Genomic DNA, 14,657 nt, shown 5'->3' with positions numbered 1-14,657 from the left:
GTGCAGATACTCCGCTCCTATCACCGCTCCGCGCACACTGGGTGCAGCTACTCCGCTCCTATCACCGCTCCGCACACACTGGGTGCAGCTATTCCTCTCCTATCACTGCTCCTCACACACTCGGTGCAGCTACTCCGCTCCTATCACCGCTCCGCACACACTGGGTGCAGCTACTCCACTCCTATCACCGCTCTTATCACACTGGGTGCAGATACTCCGCTCCTATCACCGCTCCGCGCACACTGGGTGCAGCTACACCGCTCCGCACACACTGGGTGCAGCTACTCCGCTCCTTTCACCGCTCCTATCACCGCTCCGCACACACTGGGTGCAGCTACTCTGCTCCTATCACCGCTCCGCACACACTGGGTGCAGCTACTCCGCTCCTATCACCGCTCCTCACACACTCGGTGCAGCTACTCCGCTCCTATCACCGCTCCGCACACACTGGGTGCAGCTACTCCGCTCCTATCACCGCTCCGCACACACTGGTTGCAGCTACTCCGCTCCTATCACCGCTCCACACACACTCGGTGCAGCTACACCGCTCCTATCACCGCTCCGCACACACTGGGTGCAGCTACTCCGCTCCTATCACCGCTCCGCACACACTGGTTGCAGCTACTCCGCTCCTATCACCGCTCCTCACACACTCGGTGCAGCTACTCCGCTCCTATCACCGCTCCGCACACACTGGGTGCAGCTACTCCGCTCCTATCACCGCTCCGCACACACTGGTTGCAGCTACTCCGCTCCTATCACCGCTCCGCACACACTCGGTGCAGCTACTCCGCTCCTATCACCGCTCCGCACAGATTGGGTGCAGCTACACCTCTCCTCCTATCACACTGGGTGCAGCTACTCCGCTCCTATCACCGCTCCTCACACACTCGGTGCAGCTACTCCGCTCCTATCACCGCTCCGCACAGATTGGGTGCAGCTACACCTCTCCTCCTATCACACTGGGTGCAGCTACTCCGCTCCTATCACCGCTCCGCACACACTCGGTGCAGCTACTCCGCTCCTATCACCGCTCCGCACACACTGGTTGCAGCTACTCCGCTCCTATCACCGCTCCGCACACACTCGGTGCAGCTACACCGCTCCTATCACCGCTCCGCACAGATTGGGTGCAGCTACACCTCTCCTCCTATCACACTGGGTGCAGCTACTCCGCTCCTATCACCGCTCTGCACACACTGGGTGCAGCTACTCCGCTCCTATCACCGCTCCGCACACGCTGGGTGCAGCTACTCCGCTCCTTTCACCGCTCCGCACACACTGGGTGCAGCTACTCCGCTCCTATCACCGCTCCGCACACACTCGGTGCACCTACACCGCTCCTATCACCGCTCCGCACAGATTGGGTGCAGCTACTCCGCTCCTATCACCGCTCCTCACACACTCGGTGCAGCTACTCCGCTCCTATCACCGCTCCGCACACACTGGGTGCAGCTACTCCGCTCCTATCACCGCTCCTCACACACTCGGTGCAGCTACTCCGCTCCTATCACCGCTCCGCACACACTGGTTGCAGCTACTCCGCTCCTATCACCGCTCCGCACACACTCGGTGCAGCTACACCGCTCCTATCACCGCTCCGCACACACTGGGTGCAGCTACTCCGCTCCTATCACCGCTTCTCACACACTCGGTGCAGCTACTCCGCTCCCATCACCGATCCGCACACACTGGGTGCAGCTACACCGCTCCTATCACCGCTCCGCACACACTGGTTGCAGCTACTCCGCTCCTATCACCGCTCCGCACACACTGGGTGCAGCTACTCCGCTCCTATCACCGCTCCGCACACACTCGGTGCAGCTACACCGCTCCTATCACCGCTCCGCACACACTGGTTGCAGCTACTCCGCTCCTATCACTGCTCCGCACACACTGGGTGCAGCTACTCCGCTCCTATCACTGCTCCTCACACACTCGGTGCAGCTACTCCGCTCCTATCACTGCTCCGCACACACTGGGTGCAGCTACTCCGCTCCTATCACTGCTCCTCACACACTCGGTGCAGCTACTCCGCTCCTATCACCGCTCCGCACACACTGGGTGCAGCTACTCCGCTCCTATCACCGCTCTTATCACACTGGGTGCAGATACTCCGCTCCTATCACCGCTCCGCGCACACTGGGTGCAGCTACACCGCTCCTATCACACTGGGTGCAGCTACTCCGCTCCTTTCACCGCTCCTATCACCGCTCCGCACACACTGGGTGCAGCTACTCCGCTCCTATCACCGCTCCGCACACACTGGTTGCAGCTACTCCGCTCTTATCACCGCTCCGCACACACTCGGTGCAGCTACACCGCTCCTATCACCGCTCCGCACACACTGGGTGCAGCTACTCCGCTCCTATCACCGCTCCGCACACACTGGTTGCAGCTACTCCGCTCCTATCACCGCTCCTCACACACTCGGTGCAGCTACTCCGCTCCTATCACCGCTCCGCACACACTGGGTGCAGCTACTCCGCTCCTATCACCGCTCCGCACACACTGGTTGCAGCTACTCCGCTCCTTTCACCGCTCCGCACACACTCGGTGCAGCTACACCGCTCCTATCACCGCTCCGCACAGATTGGGTGCAGCTACACCTCTCCTCCTATCACACTGGGTGCAGCTACTCCGCTCCTATCACCGCTCCTCACACACTCGGTGCAGCTACTCCGCTCCTATCACCGCTCCGCACACACTGGGTGCAGCTACTCCGCTCCTATCACTGCTCCTCACACACTCGGTGCAGCTACTCCGCTCCTATCACCGCTCCGCACACACTGGGTGCAGCTACTCCGCTCCTATCACTGCTCCGCACAGATTGGGTGCAGCTACACCTCTCCTCCTATCACACTCGGTGCAGCTACTCCGCTCCTATCACCGCTCTTATCACACTGGGTGCAGATACTCCGCTCCTATCACCGCTCCGCGCACACTGGGTGCAGCTACACCGCTCCGCACACACTGGGTGCAGCTACTCCGCTCCTTTCACCGCTCCTATCACCGCTCCGCACACACTGGGTGCAGCTACTCCGCTCCTATCACCGCTCCTCACACACTCGGTGCAGCTACTCCGCTCCTATCACCGCTCCGCACACACTGGGTGCAGCTACTCCGCTCCTATCACCGCTCCGCACACACTGGTTGCAGCTACTCCGCTCCTATCACCGCTCCGCACACACTCGGTGCAGCTACACCGCTCCTATCACCGCTCCGCACAGATTGGGTGCAGATACACCTCTCCTCCTATCACACTGGGTGCAGCTACTCCGCTCCTATCACCGCTCCGCACACACTGGTTGCAGCTACTCCGCTCCTATCACCGCTCCGCACACACTCGGTGCAGCTACTCCGCTCCTATCACCGCTCTTATCACACTGGGTGCAGATACTCCGCTCCTATCACCGCTCCGCGCACACTGGGTGCAGCTACACCGCTCCTATCACACTGGGTGCAGCTACTCCGCTCCTTTCACCGCTCCTATCACCGCTCCGCACACACACTGGGTGCAGCTACTCCGCTCCTATCACCGCTCCGCACACACTGGGTGCAGCTACTCCGCTCCTATCACCGCTCCTCACACACTCGGTGCAGCTACTCCGCTCCTATCACCGCTCCGCACAGATTGGGTGCAGCTACACCTCTCCTCCTATCACACTGGGTGCAGCTACTCCGCTCCTATCACCGCTCCGCACACACTGGTTGCAGCTACTCCGCTCCTATCACCGCTCCGCACACACTCGGTGCAGCTACACCGCTCCTATCACCGCTCCGCACACACTGGGTGCAGCTACTCCGCTCCTATCACTGCTCCTCACACACTCGGTGCAGCTACTCCGCTCCTATCACTGCTCCGCACACACTGGGTGCAGCTACTCCGCTCCTATCACCGCTCCTCACACACTCGGTGCAGCTACTCCGCTCCTATCACCGCTCCGCACACACTGGGTGCAGCTACTCCGCTCCTATCACCGCTCTTATCACACTGGGTGCAGATACTCCGCTCCTATCACCGCTCCGCGCACACTGGGTGCAGCTACACCGCTCCTATCACACTGGGTGCAGCTACTCCGCTCCTTTCACCGCTCCTATCACCGCTCCGCACACACACTGGGTGCAGCTACTCCGCTCCTATCACCGCTCCGCACACACTGGGTGCAGCTACTCCGCTCCTATCACCGCTCCTCACACACTCGGTGCAGCTACTCCGCTCCTATCACCGCTCCGCACAGATTGGGTGCAGCTACACCTCTCCTCCTATCACACTGGGTGCAGCTACTCCGCTCCTTCAAGGGTTCAAGAGAGGCCTGGATGTCTTCCTGGAGCAGAACAATATTGTATCTTACAATTATTAGGTTCTGTAGAAGGACGTAGATCTGGGGATTTATTATGATGGAATATAGGCTGAACTGGATGGACAAATGTCTTTTTTCGGCCTTACTAACTATGTTACTATGTTACTATGTATGTTACTCCGCTCCTATCACCGCTCCGCACACACTGGTTGCAGCTACTCCGCTCCTATCACCGCTCCGCACACACTCGGTGCAGCTACACCGCTCCTATCACCGCTCCGCACAGATTGGGTGCAGCTACACCTCTCCTCCTATCACACTGGGTGCAGCTACTCCGCTCCTATCACCGCTCCTCACACACTCGGTGCAGCTACTCCGCTCCTATCACCGCTCCGCACACACTGGGTGCAGCTACTCCGCTCCTATCACTGCTCCTCACACACTCGGTGCAGCTACTCCGCTCCTATCACCGCTCCGCACACACTGGGTGCAGCTACTCCGCTCCTATCACTGCTCCGCACAGATTGGGTGCAGCTACACCTCTCCTCCTATCACACTCGGTGCAGCTACTCCGCTCCTATCACCGCTCTTATCACACTGGGTAAAGATACTCCGCTCCTATCACCGCTCCGCGCACACTGGGTGCAGCTACACCGCTCCGCACACACTGGGTGCAGCTACTCCGCTCCTTTCACCGCTCCTATCACCGCTCCGCACACACTGGGTGCAGCTACTCCGCTCCTATCACCGCTCCGCACACACTGGGTGCAGCTACTCCGCTCCTATCACCGCTCCTCACACACTCGGTGCAGCTACTCCGCTCCTATCACCGCTCCGCACACACTGGGTGCAGCTACTCCGCTCCTATCACTGCTCCGCACACACTGGTTGCAGCTACTCCGCTCCTATCACCGCTCCGCACACACTCGGTGCAGCTACACCGCTCCTATCACCGCTCCGCACACACTGGGTGCAGCTACTCCGCTCCTATCACCGCTCCACACACACTGGTTGCAGCTACTCCGCTCCTATCACCGCTCCACACACACTGGTTGCAGCTACTCCGCTCCTATCACCGCTCCTCACACACTCGGTGCAGCTACTCCGCTCCTATCACCGCTCCGCACACACTGGGTGCAGCTACTCCGCTCCTATCACCGCTCTTATCACACTGGGTGCAGATACTCCGCTCCTATCACCGCTCCGCGCACACTGGGTGCAGCTACACCGCTCCTATCACACTGGGTGCAGCTACTCCGCTCCTTTCACCGCTCCGCACACACTGGGTGCAGCTACTCCGCTCCTATCACCACTCCGCACACACTGGGTGCAGCTACTCCGCTCCTATCACCGCTCCGCACACACTGGGTGCAGCTACTCCGCTCCTATCACCGCTCCGCACACACTGGTTGCAGCTACTCCGCTCCTATCACCGCTCCTCACACACTCGGTGCAGCTACTCCGCTCCTATCACCGCTCCGCACACACTGGGTGCAGCTACTCCGCTCCTATCACCGCTCCGCACACACTGGTTGCAGCTACTCCGCTCCTATCACCGCTCCGCACACACTCGGTGCAGCTACACCGCTCCTATCACCGCTCCGCACAGATTGGGTGCAGCTACACCTCTCCTCCTATCACACTGGGTGCAGCTACTCCGCTCCTATCACCGCTCCTCACACACTCGGTGCAGCTACTCCGCTCCTATCACCGCTCCGCACACACTGGGTGCAGCTACTCCGCTCCTATCACTGCTCCTCACACACTCGGTGCAGCTACTCCGCTCCTATCACCGCTCCGCACACACTGGGTGCAGCTACTCTGCTCCTATCACTGCTCCGCACACACTGGTTGCAGCTACTCCGCTCCTATCACCGCTCCGCACACACTCGGTGCAGCTACACCGCTCCTATCACCGCTCCGCACACACTGGGTGCAGCTACTCCGCTCCTATCACCGCTCCGCACACACTCGGTGCAGCTACTCCGCTCCTATCACCGCTCCGCACACACTGGGTGCAGCTACTCCGCTCCTATCACCGCTCCGCACACACTGGGTGCAGCTACTCCGCTCCTATCACCGCTCCGCACACACTCGGTGCAGCTTCTCCGCTCCTATCACCGCTCCTCACACACTCGGTGCAGCTACTCCGCTCCTATCACCGCTCCGCACACACTGGGTGCAGCTACTCCGCTCCTATCACCGCTCCTCACACACTCGGTGCAGCTACTCCGCTCCTATCACCGCTCCGCGCACACTGGGTGCAGCTACACCGCTCCTATCACACTGGGTGCAGCTACTCCGCTCCTTTCACCGCTCCTATCACCGCTCCGCACACACTGGGTGCAGCTACTCCGCTCCTATCACCGCTCCGCACACACTGGGTGCAGCTACTCCGCTCCTATCACCGCTCCTCACACACTCGGTGCAGCTACTCCGCTCCTATCACCGCTCCGCGCACACTGGGTGCAGCTACTCCGCTCCTATCACCGCTCCGCACACACTGGTTGCAGCTACTCCGCTCTTATCACCGCTCCGCACACACTCGGTGCAGCTACACCGCTCCTATCACCGCTCCGCACACACTGGGTGCAGCTACTCCGCTCCTATCACCGCTCCGCACACACTGGTTGCAGCTACTCCGCTCCTATCACCGCTCCTCACACACTCGGTGCAGCTACTCCGCTCCTATCACCGCTCCGCACACACTGGGTGCAGCTACTCCGCTCCTATCACCGCTCCGCACACACTGGTTGCAGCTACTCCGCTCCTATCACCGCTCCGCACACACTCGGTGCAGCTACACCGCTCCTATCACCGCTCCGCACAGATTGGGTGCAGCTACACCTCTCCTCCTATCACACTGGGTGCAGCTACTCCGCTCCTATCACCGCTCCTCACACACTCGGTGCAGCTACTCCGCTCCTATCACCGCTCCGCACACACTGGGTGCAGCTACTCCGCTCCTATCACTGCTCCTCACACACTCGGTGCAGCTACTCCGCTCCTATCACCGCTCCGCACACACTGGGTGCAGCTACTCCGCTCCTATCACTGCTCCGCACAGATTGGGTGCAGCTACACCTCTCCTCCTATCACACTCGGTGCAGCTACTCCGCTCCTATCACCGCTCTTATCACACTGGGTGCAGATACTCCGCTCCTATCACCGCTCCGCGCACACTGGGTGCAGCTACTCCGCTCCTTTCACCGCTCCTATCACTGCTCCGCACACACTGGGTGCAGCTACTCCGCTCTTATCACCGCTCCGCACACACTGGGTGCAGCTACTCCGCTCCTATCACCGCTCCGCACACACTGGGTGCAGCTACTCCGCTCCTATCACCGCTCCGCACACACTGGTTGCAGCTACTCCGCTCCTATCACCGCTCCGCACACACTCGGTGCAGCTACACCGCTCCTATCACTGCTCCGCACACACTGGGTGCAGCTACACCGCTCCTATCACCGCTCCGCACACACTGGTTGCAGCTACTCCGCTCCTATCACCGCTCCGCACACACTCGGTGCAGCTACTCCGCTCCTATCACCGCTCCGCACACACTGGTTGCAGCTACTCCGCTCCTATCACCGCTCCGCACACACTGGTTGCAGCTACTCCGCTCCTATCACCGCTCCGCACACACTCGGTGCAGCTACACCGCTCCTATCACCGCTCCGCACAGATTGGGTGCAGATACACCTCTCCTCCGCACACACTGGGTGCAGCTACTCCGCTCCTATCACCGCTCCTCACACACTCGGTGCAGCTACTCCGCTCCTATCACCGCTCCGCACAGATTGGGTGCAGCTACACCTCTCCTCCGCACACACTGGGTGCAGCTACTCCGCTCCTATCACCGCTCCGCACACACTGGGTGCAGCTACACTGCTCCTATCACCGCTCCGCACAGATTGGGTGCAGCTACACCTCTCCTCCTATCACACTGGGTGCAGCTACTCCGCTCCTATCACCGCTCCTCACACACTCGGTGCAGCTACTCCGCTCCTATCACCGCTCCGCACACACTGGGTGCAGCTACACCTCTCCTCCTATCACACTGGGTGCAGCTACTCCGCTCCTATCACCGCTCCGCACACACTCGGTGCAGCTACTCCGCTCCTATCACCGCTCCGCACACACTGGGTGCAGCTACTCCGCTCCTATCACCGCTCCGCACACACTGGGTGCAGCTACTCCGCTCCTATCACCGCTCCGCACACACTCGGTGCAGCTACACCGCTCCTATCACCGCTCCACGCAGATTGGGTGCAGCTACTCCGCTCCTATCACCGCTCCTCACACACTCGGTGCAGCTACTCCGCTCCTATCACCGCTCCGCACACACTGGGTGCAGCTACTCCGCTCCTATCACCGCTCCTCACACACTCGGTGCAGCTACTCCGCTCCTATCACCGCTCCGCACACACTGGGTGCAGCTACTCCACTCCTATCACCGCTCCGCACACACTCGGTGCAGCTACACCGCTCCTATCACCGCTCTGCACACACTCGGTGCAGCTACTCCGCTCCTATCACTGCTCCGCACACACTGGGTGCAGCTACTCCGCTCCTATCACTGCTCCTCACACACTCGGTGCAGCTACTCCGCTCCTATCACCGCCCCGCACACACTGGGTGCAGCTACTCCGCTCCTATCACCGCTCCGCACACACTGGGTGCAGCTACTCCGCTCCTATCACCGCTCCTCACACACTCGGTGCAGCTACTCCGCTCCTATCACCGCTCCGCGCACACTGGGTGCAGCTACACCGCTCCTATCACACTGGGTGCAGCTACTCCGCTCCTTTCACCGCTCCTATCACCGCTCCGCACACACTGGGTGCAGCTACTCCGCTCCTATCACCGCTCTGCACACACTGGGTGCAGCTACTCCGCTCCTATCACCGCTCCTCACACACTGGGTGCAGCTACACCGCTCCTATCACCGCTCCGCACACACTGGTTGCAGCTACTCCGCTCCTATCACCGCTCCGCACACACTGGGTGCAGCTACACCGCTCCTATCACCGCTCCGCACACACTGGTTGCAGCTACTCCGCTCCTATCACCGCTCCGCACACACTGGGTGCAGCTACACCGCTCCTATCACCGCTCCGCACAGATTGGGTGCAGCTACACCTCTCCTCCTATCACACTGGGTGCAGCTACTCCGCTCCTATCACCGCTCCGCACACACTCGGTGCAGCTACACCGCTCCTATCACCGCTCCGCACAGATTTGGTGCAGCTACACCTCTCCTCCTATCACACTGGGTGCAGCTACTCCGCTCCTATCACCGCACCGCACACACTGGGTGCAGCTACTCCGCTCCTATCACCGCTCCGCACACACTGGGTGCAGCTACTCCGCTCCTATCACCGCTCCGCACACACTGGGTGCAGCTACTCCGCTCCTATCACCGCTACGCACACACTGGGTGCAGCTACTCCGCTCCTATCACTGCTCCGCACAGATTGGGTGCAGCTACTCCGCTCCTATCACCGCTCCTCACACACTCAGTGCAGCTACTCCGCTCCCATCACCGCTCCGCACACACTGGGTGCAGCTACTCCGCTCCTATCACCGCTCCGCACACACTGGGTGCAGCTACACCGCTCCTATCACCGCTCCGCACACACTCGGTGCAGCTACACCGCTCCTATCACCGCTCCGCACAGATTGGGTGCAGCTACTCCGCTCCTATCACCGCTCCGCACACACTCGGTGCAGCTACTCCGCTCCTATCACCGCTCCACACACACTGGGTGCAGCTACTCCGCTCCTATCACCGCTCTTATCACACTGGGTGCAGATACTCCGCTCCTATCACCGCTCCGCGCACACTGGGTGCAGCTACACCGCTCCTATCACACTGGGTGCAGCTACTCCGCTCCTTTCACCGCTCCTATCACCGCTCCGCACACACTGGGTGCAGCTACTCCGCTCCTATCACCGCTCCGCACACACTGGGTGCAGCTACTCCGCTCCTATCACCGCTCCGCACACACTGGGTGCAGCTACTCCGCTCCTATCGCCGCTCCTCACACACTCGGTGCAGCTACTCCGCTCCTATCACCGCTCTGCACACACTGGGTGCAGCTACTCCGCTCCTATCACCGCTCTGCACACACTGGGTGCAGCTACTCCGCTCCTATCACCGCTCCGCACACACTGGTTGCAGCTACTCCGCTCCTATCACCGCTCCGCACACACTCGGTGCAGCTACACCGCTCCTATCACCGCTCTTATCACACTGGGTGCAGATACTCCGCTCCTATCACCGCTCCGCGCACACTGGGTGCAGCTACACCGCTCCTATCACACTGGGTGCAGCTACTCCGCTCCTTTCACCGCTCCTATCACCGCTCCGCACACACTGGGTGCAGCTACTCCGCTCCTATCACCGCTCCGCACACACTGGGTGCAGCTACTCCGCTCCTATCACCGCTCCGCACACACTGGGTGCAGCTACTCCGCTCCTATCGCCGCTCCTCACACACTCGGTGCAGCTACTCCGCTCCTATCACCGCTCTGCACACACTGGGTGCAGCTACTCCGCTCCTATCACCGCTCTGCACACACTGGGTGCAGCTACTCCGCTCCTATCACCGCTCCGCACACACTGGTTGCAGCTACTCCGCTCCTATCACCGCTCCGCACACACTCGGTGCAGCTACTCCGCTCCTATCACCGCTCCGCACACACTGGGTGCAGCTACTCCGCTCCTATCACCGCTCCGCACACACTGGGTGCAGCTACTCCGCTCCTATCACCGCTCCGCACACACTGGGTGCAGCTACTCCGCTCCTATCACCGCTCCTCACACACTCGGTGCAGCTACTCCGCTCCTATCACCGCTCTGCACACACTGGGTGCAGCTACTCCGCTCCTATCACCGCTCTGCACACACTGGGTGCAGCTACTCCGCTCCTATCACCGCTCCGCACACACTGGTTGCAGCTACTCCGCTCCTATCACCGCTCCGCACACACTCGGTGCAGCTACACCGCTCCTATCACCGCTCCGCACAGATTGGGTGCAGCTACACCTCTCCTCCTATCACACTGGGTGCAGCTACTCCGCTCCTATCACCGCTCCGCACACACTCGGTGCAGCTACCCCGCTCCTATCACCGCTCCGCACAGATTGGGTGCAGCTACACCTCTCCTCCTATCACACTGGGTGCAGCTACTCCGCTCCTATCACCGCTCCGCACACACTCGGTGCAGCTACACCGCTCCTATCACCGCTCCGCACAGATTGGGTGCAGCTACACCTCTTCTCCTATCACACTGGGTGCAGCTACTCCGCTCCTATCACCGCTCCGCACACACTGGGTGCAGCTACTCCACTCCTATCACCGCTCCGCACACACTGGGTGCAGCTACTCCGCTCCTATCACCGCTCCGCACACACTGGGTGCAGCTACTCCGCTCCTATCACTGCTCCGCACACACTGGGTGCAGCTACTCCGCTCCTATCACCGCTCCGCACACACTCGGTGCAGCTACACCGCTCCTATCACCGCTCCGCACAGATTGGGTGCAGCTACTCCGCTCCTATCACCGCTCTTATCACACTGGGTGCAGATACTCCGCTCCTATCACCGCTCCGCGCACACTGGGTGCAGCTACACCGCTCCTATCACACTGGGTGCAGCTACTCCGCTCCTATCACCGCTCCGCACACACTGGGTGCAGCTACTCCGCTCCTATCACCGCTCCGCACACACTGGGTGCAGCTACTCCGCTCCTATCACTGCTCCTCACACACTCGGTGCAGCTACTCCGCTCCCATCACCGATCCGCACACACTGGGTGCAGCTACTCCGCTCCTATCACCGCTCCGCACACACTCGGTGCAGCTACACCGCTCCTATCACCGCTCCGCACACACTCGGTGCAGCTACACCGCTCCTATCACCGCTCCGCACAGATTGGGTGCAGCTACTGCGCTCCTATCACCGCTCCACACACACTCGGTGCAGCTACTCCGCTCCCATCACCGATCCGCACACACTGGGTGCAGCTACTCCGCTCCTATCACCGCTCCGCACACACTCGGTGCAGCTACTCCGCTCCTATCACCGCTCCGCACACACTCGGTGCAGCTACACCGCTCCTATCACCGCTCCGCACACACTCGGTGCAGCTACACCGCTCCTATCACCGCTCCACACACACTGGGTGCAGCTACTGCGCTCCTATCACCGCTCCGCACACACTCGGTGCAGCTACTCCGCTCCTATCACCGCTCCGCACACACTGGGTGCAGCGCCTACATTTGCTGTGTACACCGCCATGGCGCTGACGCTCCTCTTCTCTCACAGAAGAAGCCAGAGAAGGAGAAGGACGAGGAGAGCGAGGATGAGAGTGAAGTCCTGGAGGAGAGCCCCTGCGGCCGCTGGCACAAGCGGAAGGAGCAGGTGTGTGATTATCGGAGGTCCTCTTTAATAGCGCAGTATACGGGGTCTTCTATTACCCTCCAGAATCTTGCGGTGGCGATGGTTCCACCGTCGTCAATAAGGAGTCCCCCCATTATATCAGTCCGTGACGTTATAACCTCAGGCTGATGTCAGGTGGCGGTTCTGTCACCGTGCGCTCCGCTCTTCCACTGTGTCCTCCGGTGGTCACTGTACCCGGCTGTCAGAACCAGAGTCTATGGGGGTCCGGCACCCTGTAGTGAGAGCGCACCATTGGCCAGAGAGCTCCTGGGGTCATACACTGACCACATTATGGGATGTCGGGCTCCTGTGACTTCACTCTAGCCTTTTCTCCAGTATATTATGGTTTGGTGTCTGTGTATACCGTACTGTGCGTATATAATGGCGCCCGTGTCTGTGTAAACATCCTGATGCATATTCTACTTCCCCAACTCCATAATTGTGTGCAGTGTACACGATGATCCGGGAATCTCCGGTCTCTGCACATCATCACACAGAACAGCTCGGGCGGTGACCGGCAGACATTATTCCATGTTATTTAGCAAATTATCAAATTTAGAAACTGAAGACAGCGACAAATCTCAGGACGGTTGGGACGGATAAGAAAAGGCTGGAGAATAAGTGGTACAGATGGAAACCAGTATGAGTGTGTCAGAGAGGCAGAGTCTCCCAGGAGCAAAGATGGTCGGGGGTCACTGGTCTGTGAGAACTGCAGCTAAAAGCTGTGGAACAATTCCAGAAAATATGCCTCAGCGTAAAACTGCAAAGACTGAAAGTAATATCCTCCATCTACAGCCCAAGAAATCATCAGGGCCCAGAGATTGTGGAGAAATCCATGTGCACAAGGCCGACGCTCACCATCGGAAGCTCGGGATCTCCGGGTGAGGGCCGCACCACATCCTGTACAGTCACGATAATCCGGAAATCATCATCTGTGACCACAGGTCACCGCACTATCCGCAAATGTAAGTGATGGCTCCATCATGTAGAGGAGAAGCCAAATATCCACACAAGCCAGAAACGCTTCTCTGGCCCAAATATCACTGAAAATGGAAAAATGTTCTGTGTTCTGAGGAATCAGAATATAAAATTATAGAAGCCCTGAACTCTGTGTCCTGCGGACTCAGGAGAGGGACGGCCCGCCTTGTTATCGAGGAGAGGGGCCATCTGGCTTGTAATCGAGGAGAGGGGCTGTCTGCTTGTTATGGGGGAGATGGACCTTCCAGCTTGTTATGGAGCAGAGGGACCTTCCAGCTTGTTATGGGGGAGATGGACCTTCCAGCTTGTTATGGAGGAGAGGGACCGTCCGGCTTGTTATGGGGGAGATGGACCTTCCAGCTTGTTATGGAGGAGAGGGACCGTCCGGCTTGTTATGGGGGAGAGGGACCGTCCGGCTTGTTATGGAGGAGAGGGAGAGACCGTCCGGCTTGTTATGGAGGAGAGGGACCGTCCGGCTTGTTATGGAGGAGAGGGACCGTCCGGCTTGTTATCGAGGAGAGGGACCGTCCGGCTTGTTATGGAGGAGAGGGGGCCGTCTGGCTTGTAATGGAGGAGAGGGGGCCGTCTGGCTTGTAATTGAGGAGAGGGGCTGTCAGCTTGTTATGGAGGAGAGGGATCGTCCGGCTTGTTATGGAGGAGTGGGACCGCCCGCCTTGTTATCGAGGAGTGGGACCGTCCGGCTTGTTATGGAAGAGAGGGACCGTCCGGCTTGTTATCGAGGAGAGGGACCTTCCAGCTTGTTATGGAGGAAAGGGACTGTCCGGCTTGTTATCGAGAAGAGGGGCTGTCGGCTTGTTATGGAGGAGAGGGACCGTCCGGCTTGTTATGGAGGAGAGGGGCCGTCTGGCTTGTAATCGAGGAGAGGGGCCGTCTGGCTTATCGAGTAGAGGGGCTGTCGGCTTGTTATG

General features: G+C 60.0%; 1 protein-coding gene across 4 annotated transcripts in view; it reads left to right on the top strand.

Moving 5' to 3' along the window:
• NRBP2 (nuclear receptor binding protein 2) overlaps nucleotides 1-14,657 on the top strand; it is a 226,668-nt gene that overhangs the window by 43,146 nt on the left and 168,865 nt on the right. For all 4 annotated transcript variants that reach the window (XR_011314155.1, XM_069732161.1, XM_069732164.1 and 1 more), the window contains exon 2: nucleotides 12,637-12,732. Coding sequence is in view for 2 of the 4 variants with exons in the window: in XM_069732161.1 (XP_069588262.1) it covers nucleotides 12,637-12,732 (96 nt within the window). In the remaining 2 variants the exon portion in view is untranslated. The remainder of the gene's footprint in view (nucleotides 1-12,636; nucleotides 12,733-14,657) is intronic.

This window comes from Ranitomeya imitator, chromosome 6, assembly GCF_032444005.1.
Source record: "Ranitomeya imitator isolate aRanImi1 chromosome 6, aRanImi1.pri, whole genome shotgun sequence".
NCBI lineage: Eukaryota > Metazoa > Chordata > Amphibia > Anura > Dendrobatidae > Ranitomeya > Ranitomeya imitator.
The sequence above is the reverse complement of the archived record's forward strand: the minus strand, read 5'-3'. Positions and strand labels throughout refer to the sequence as shown.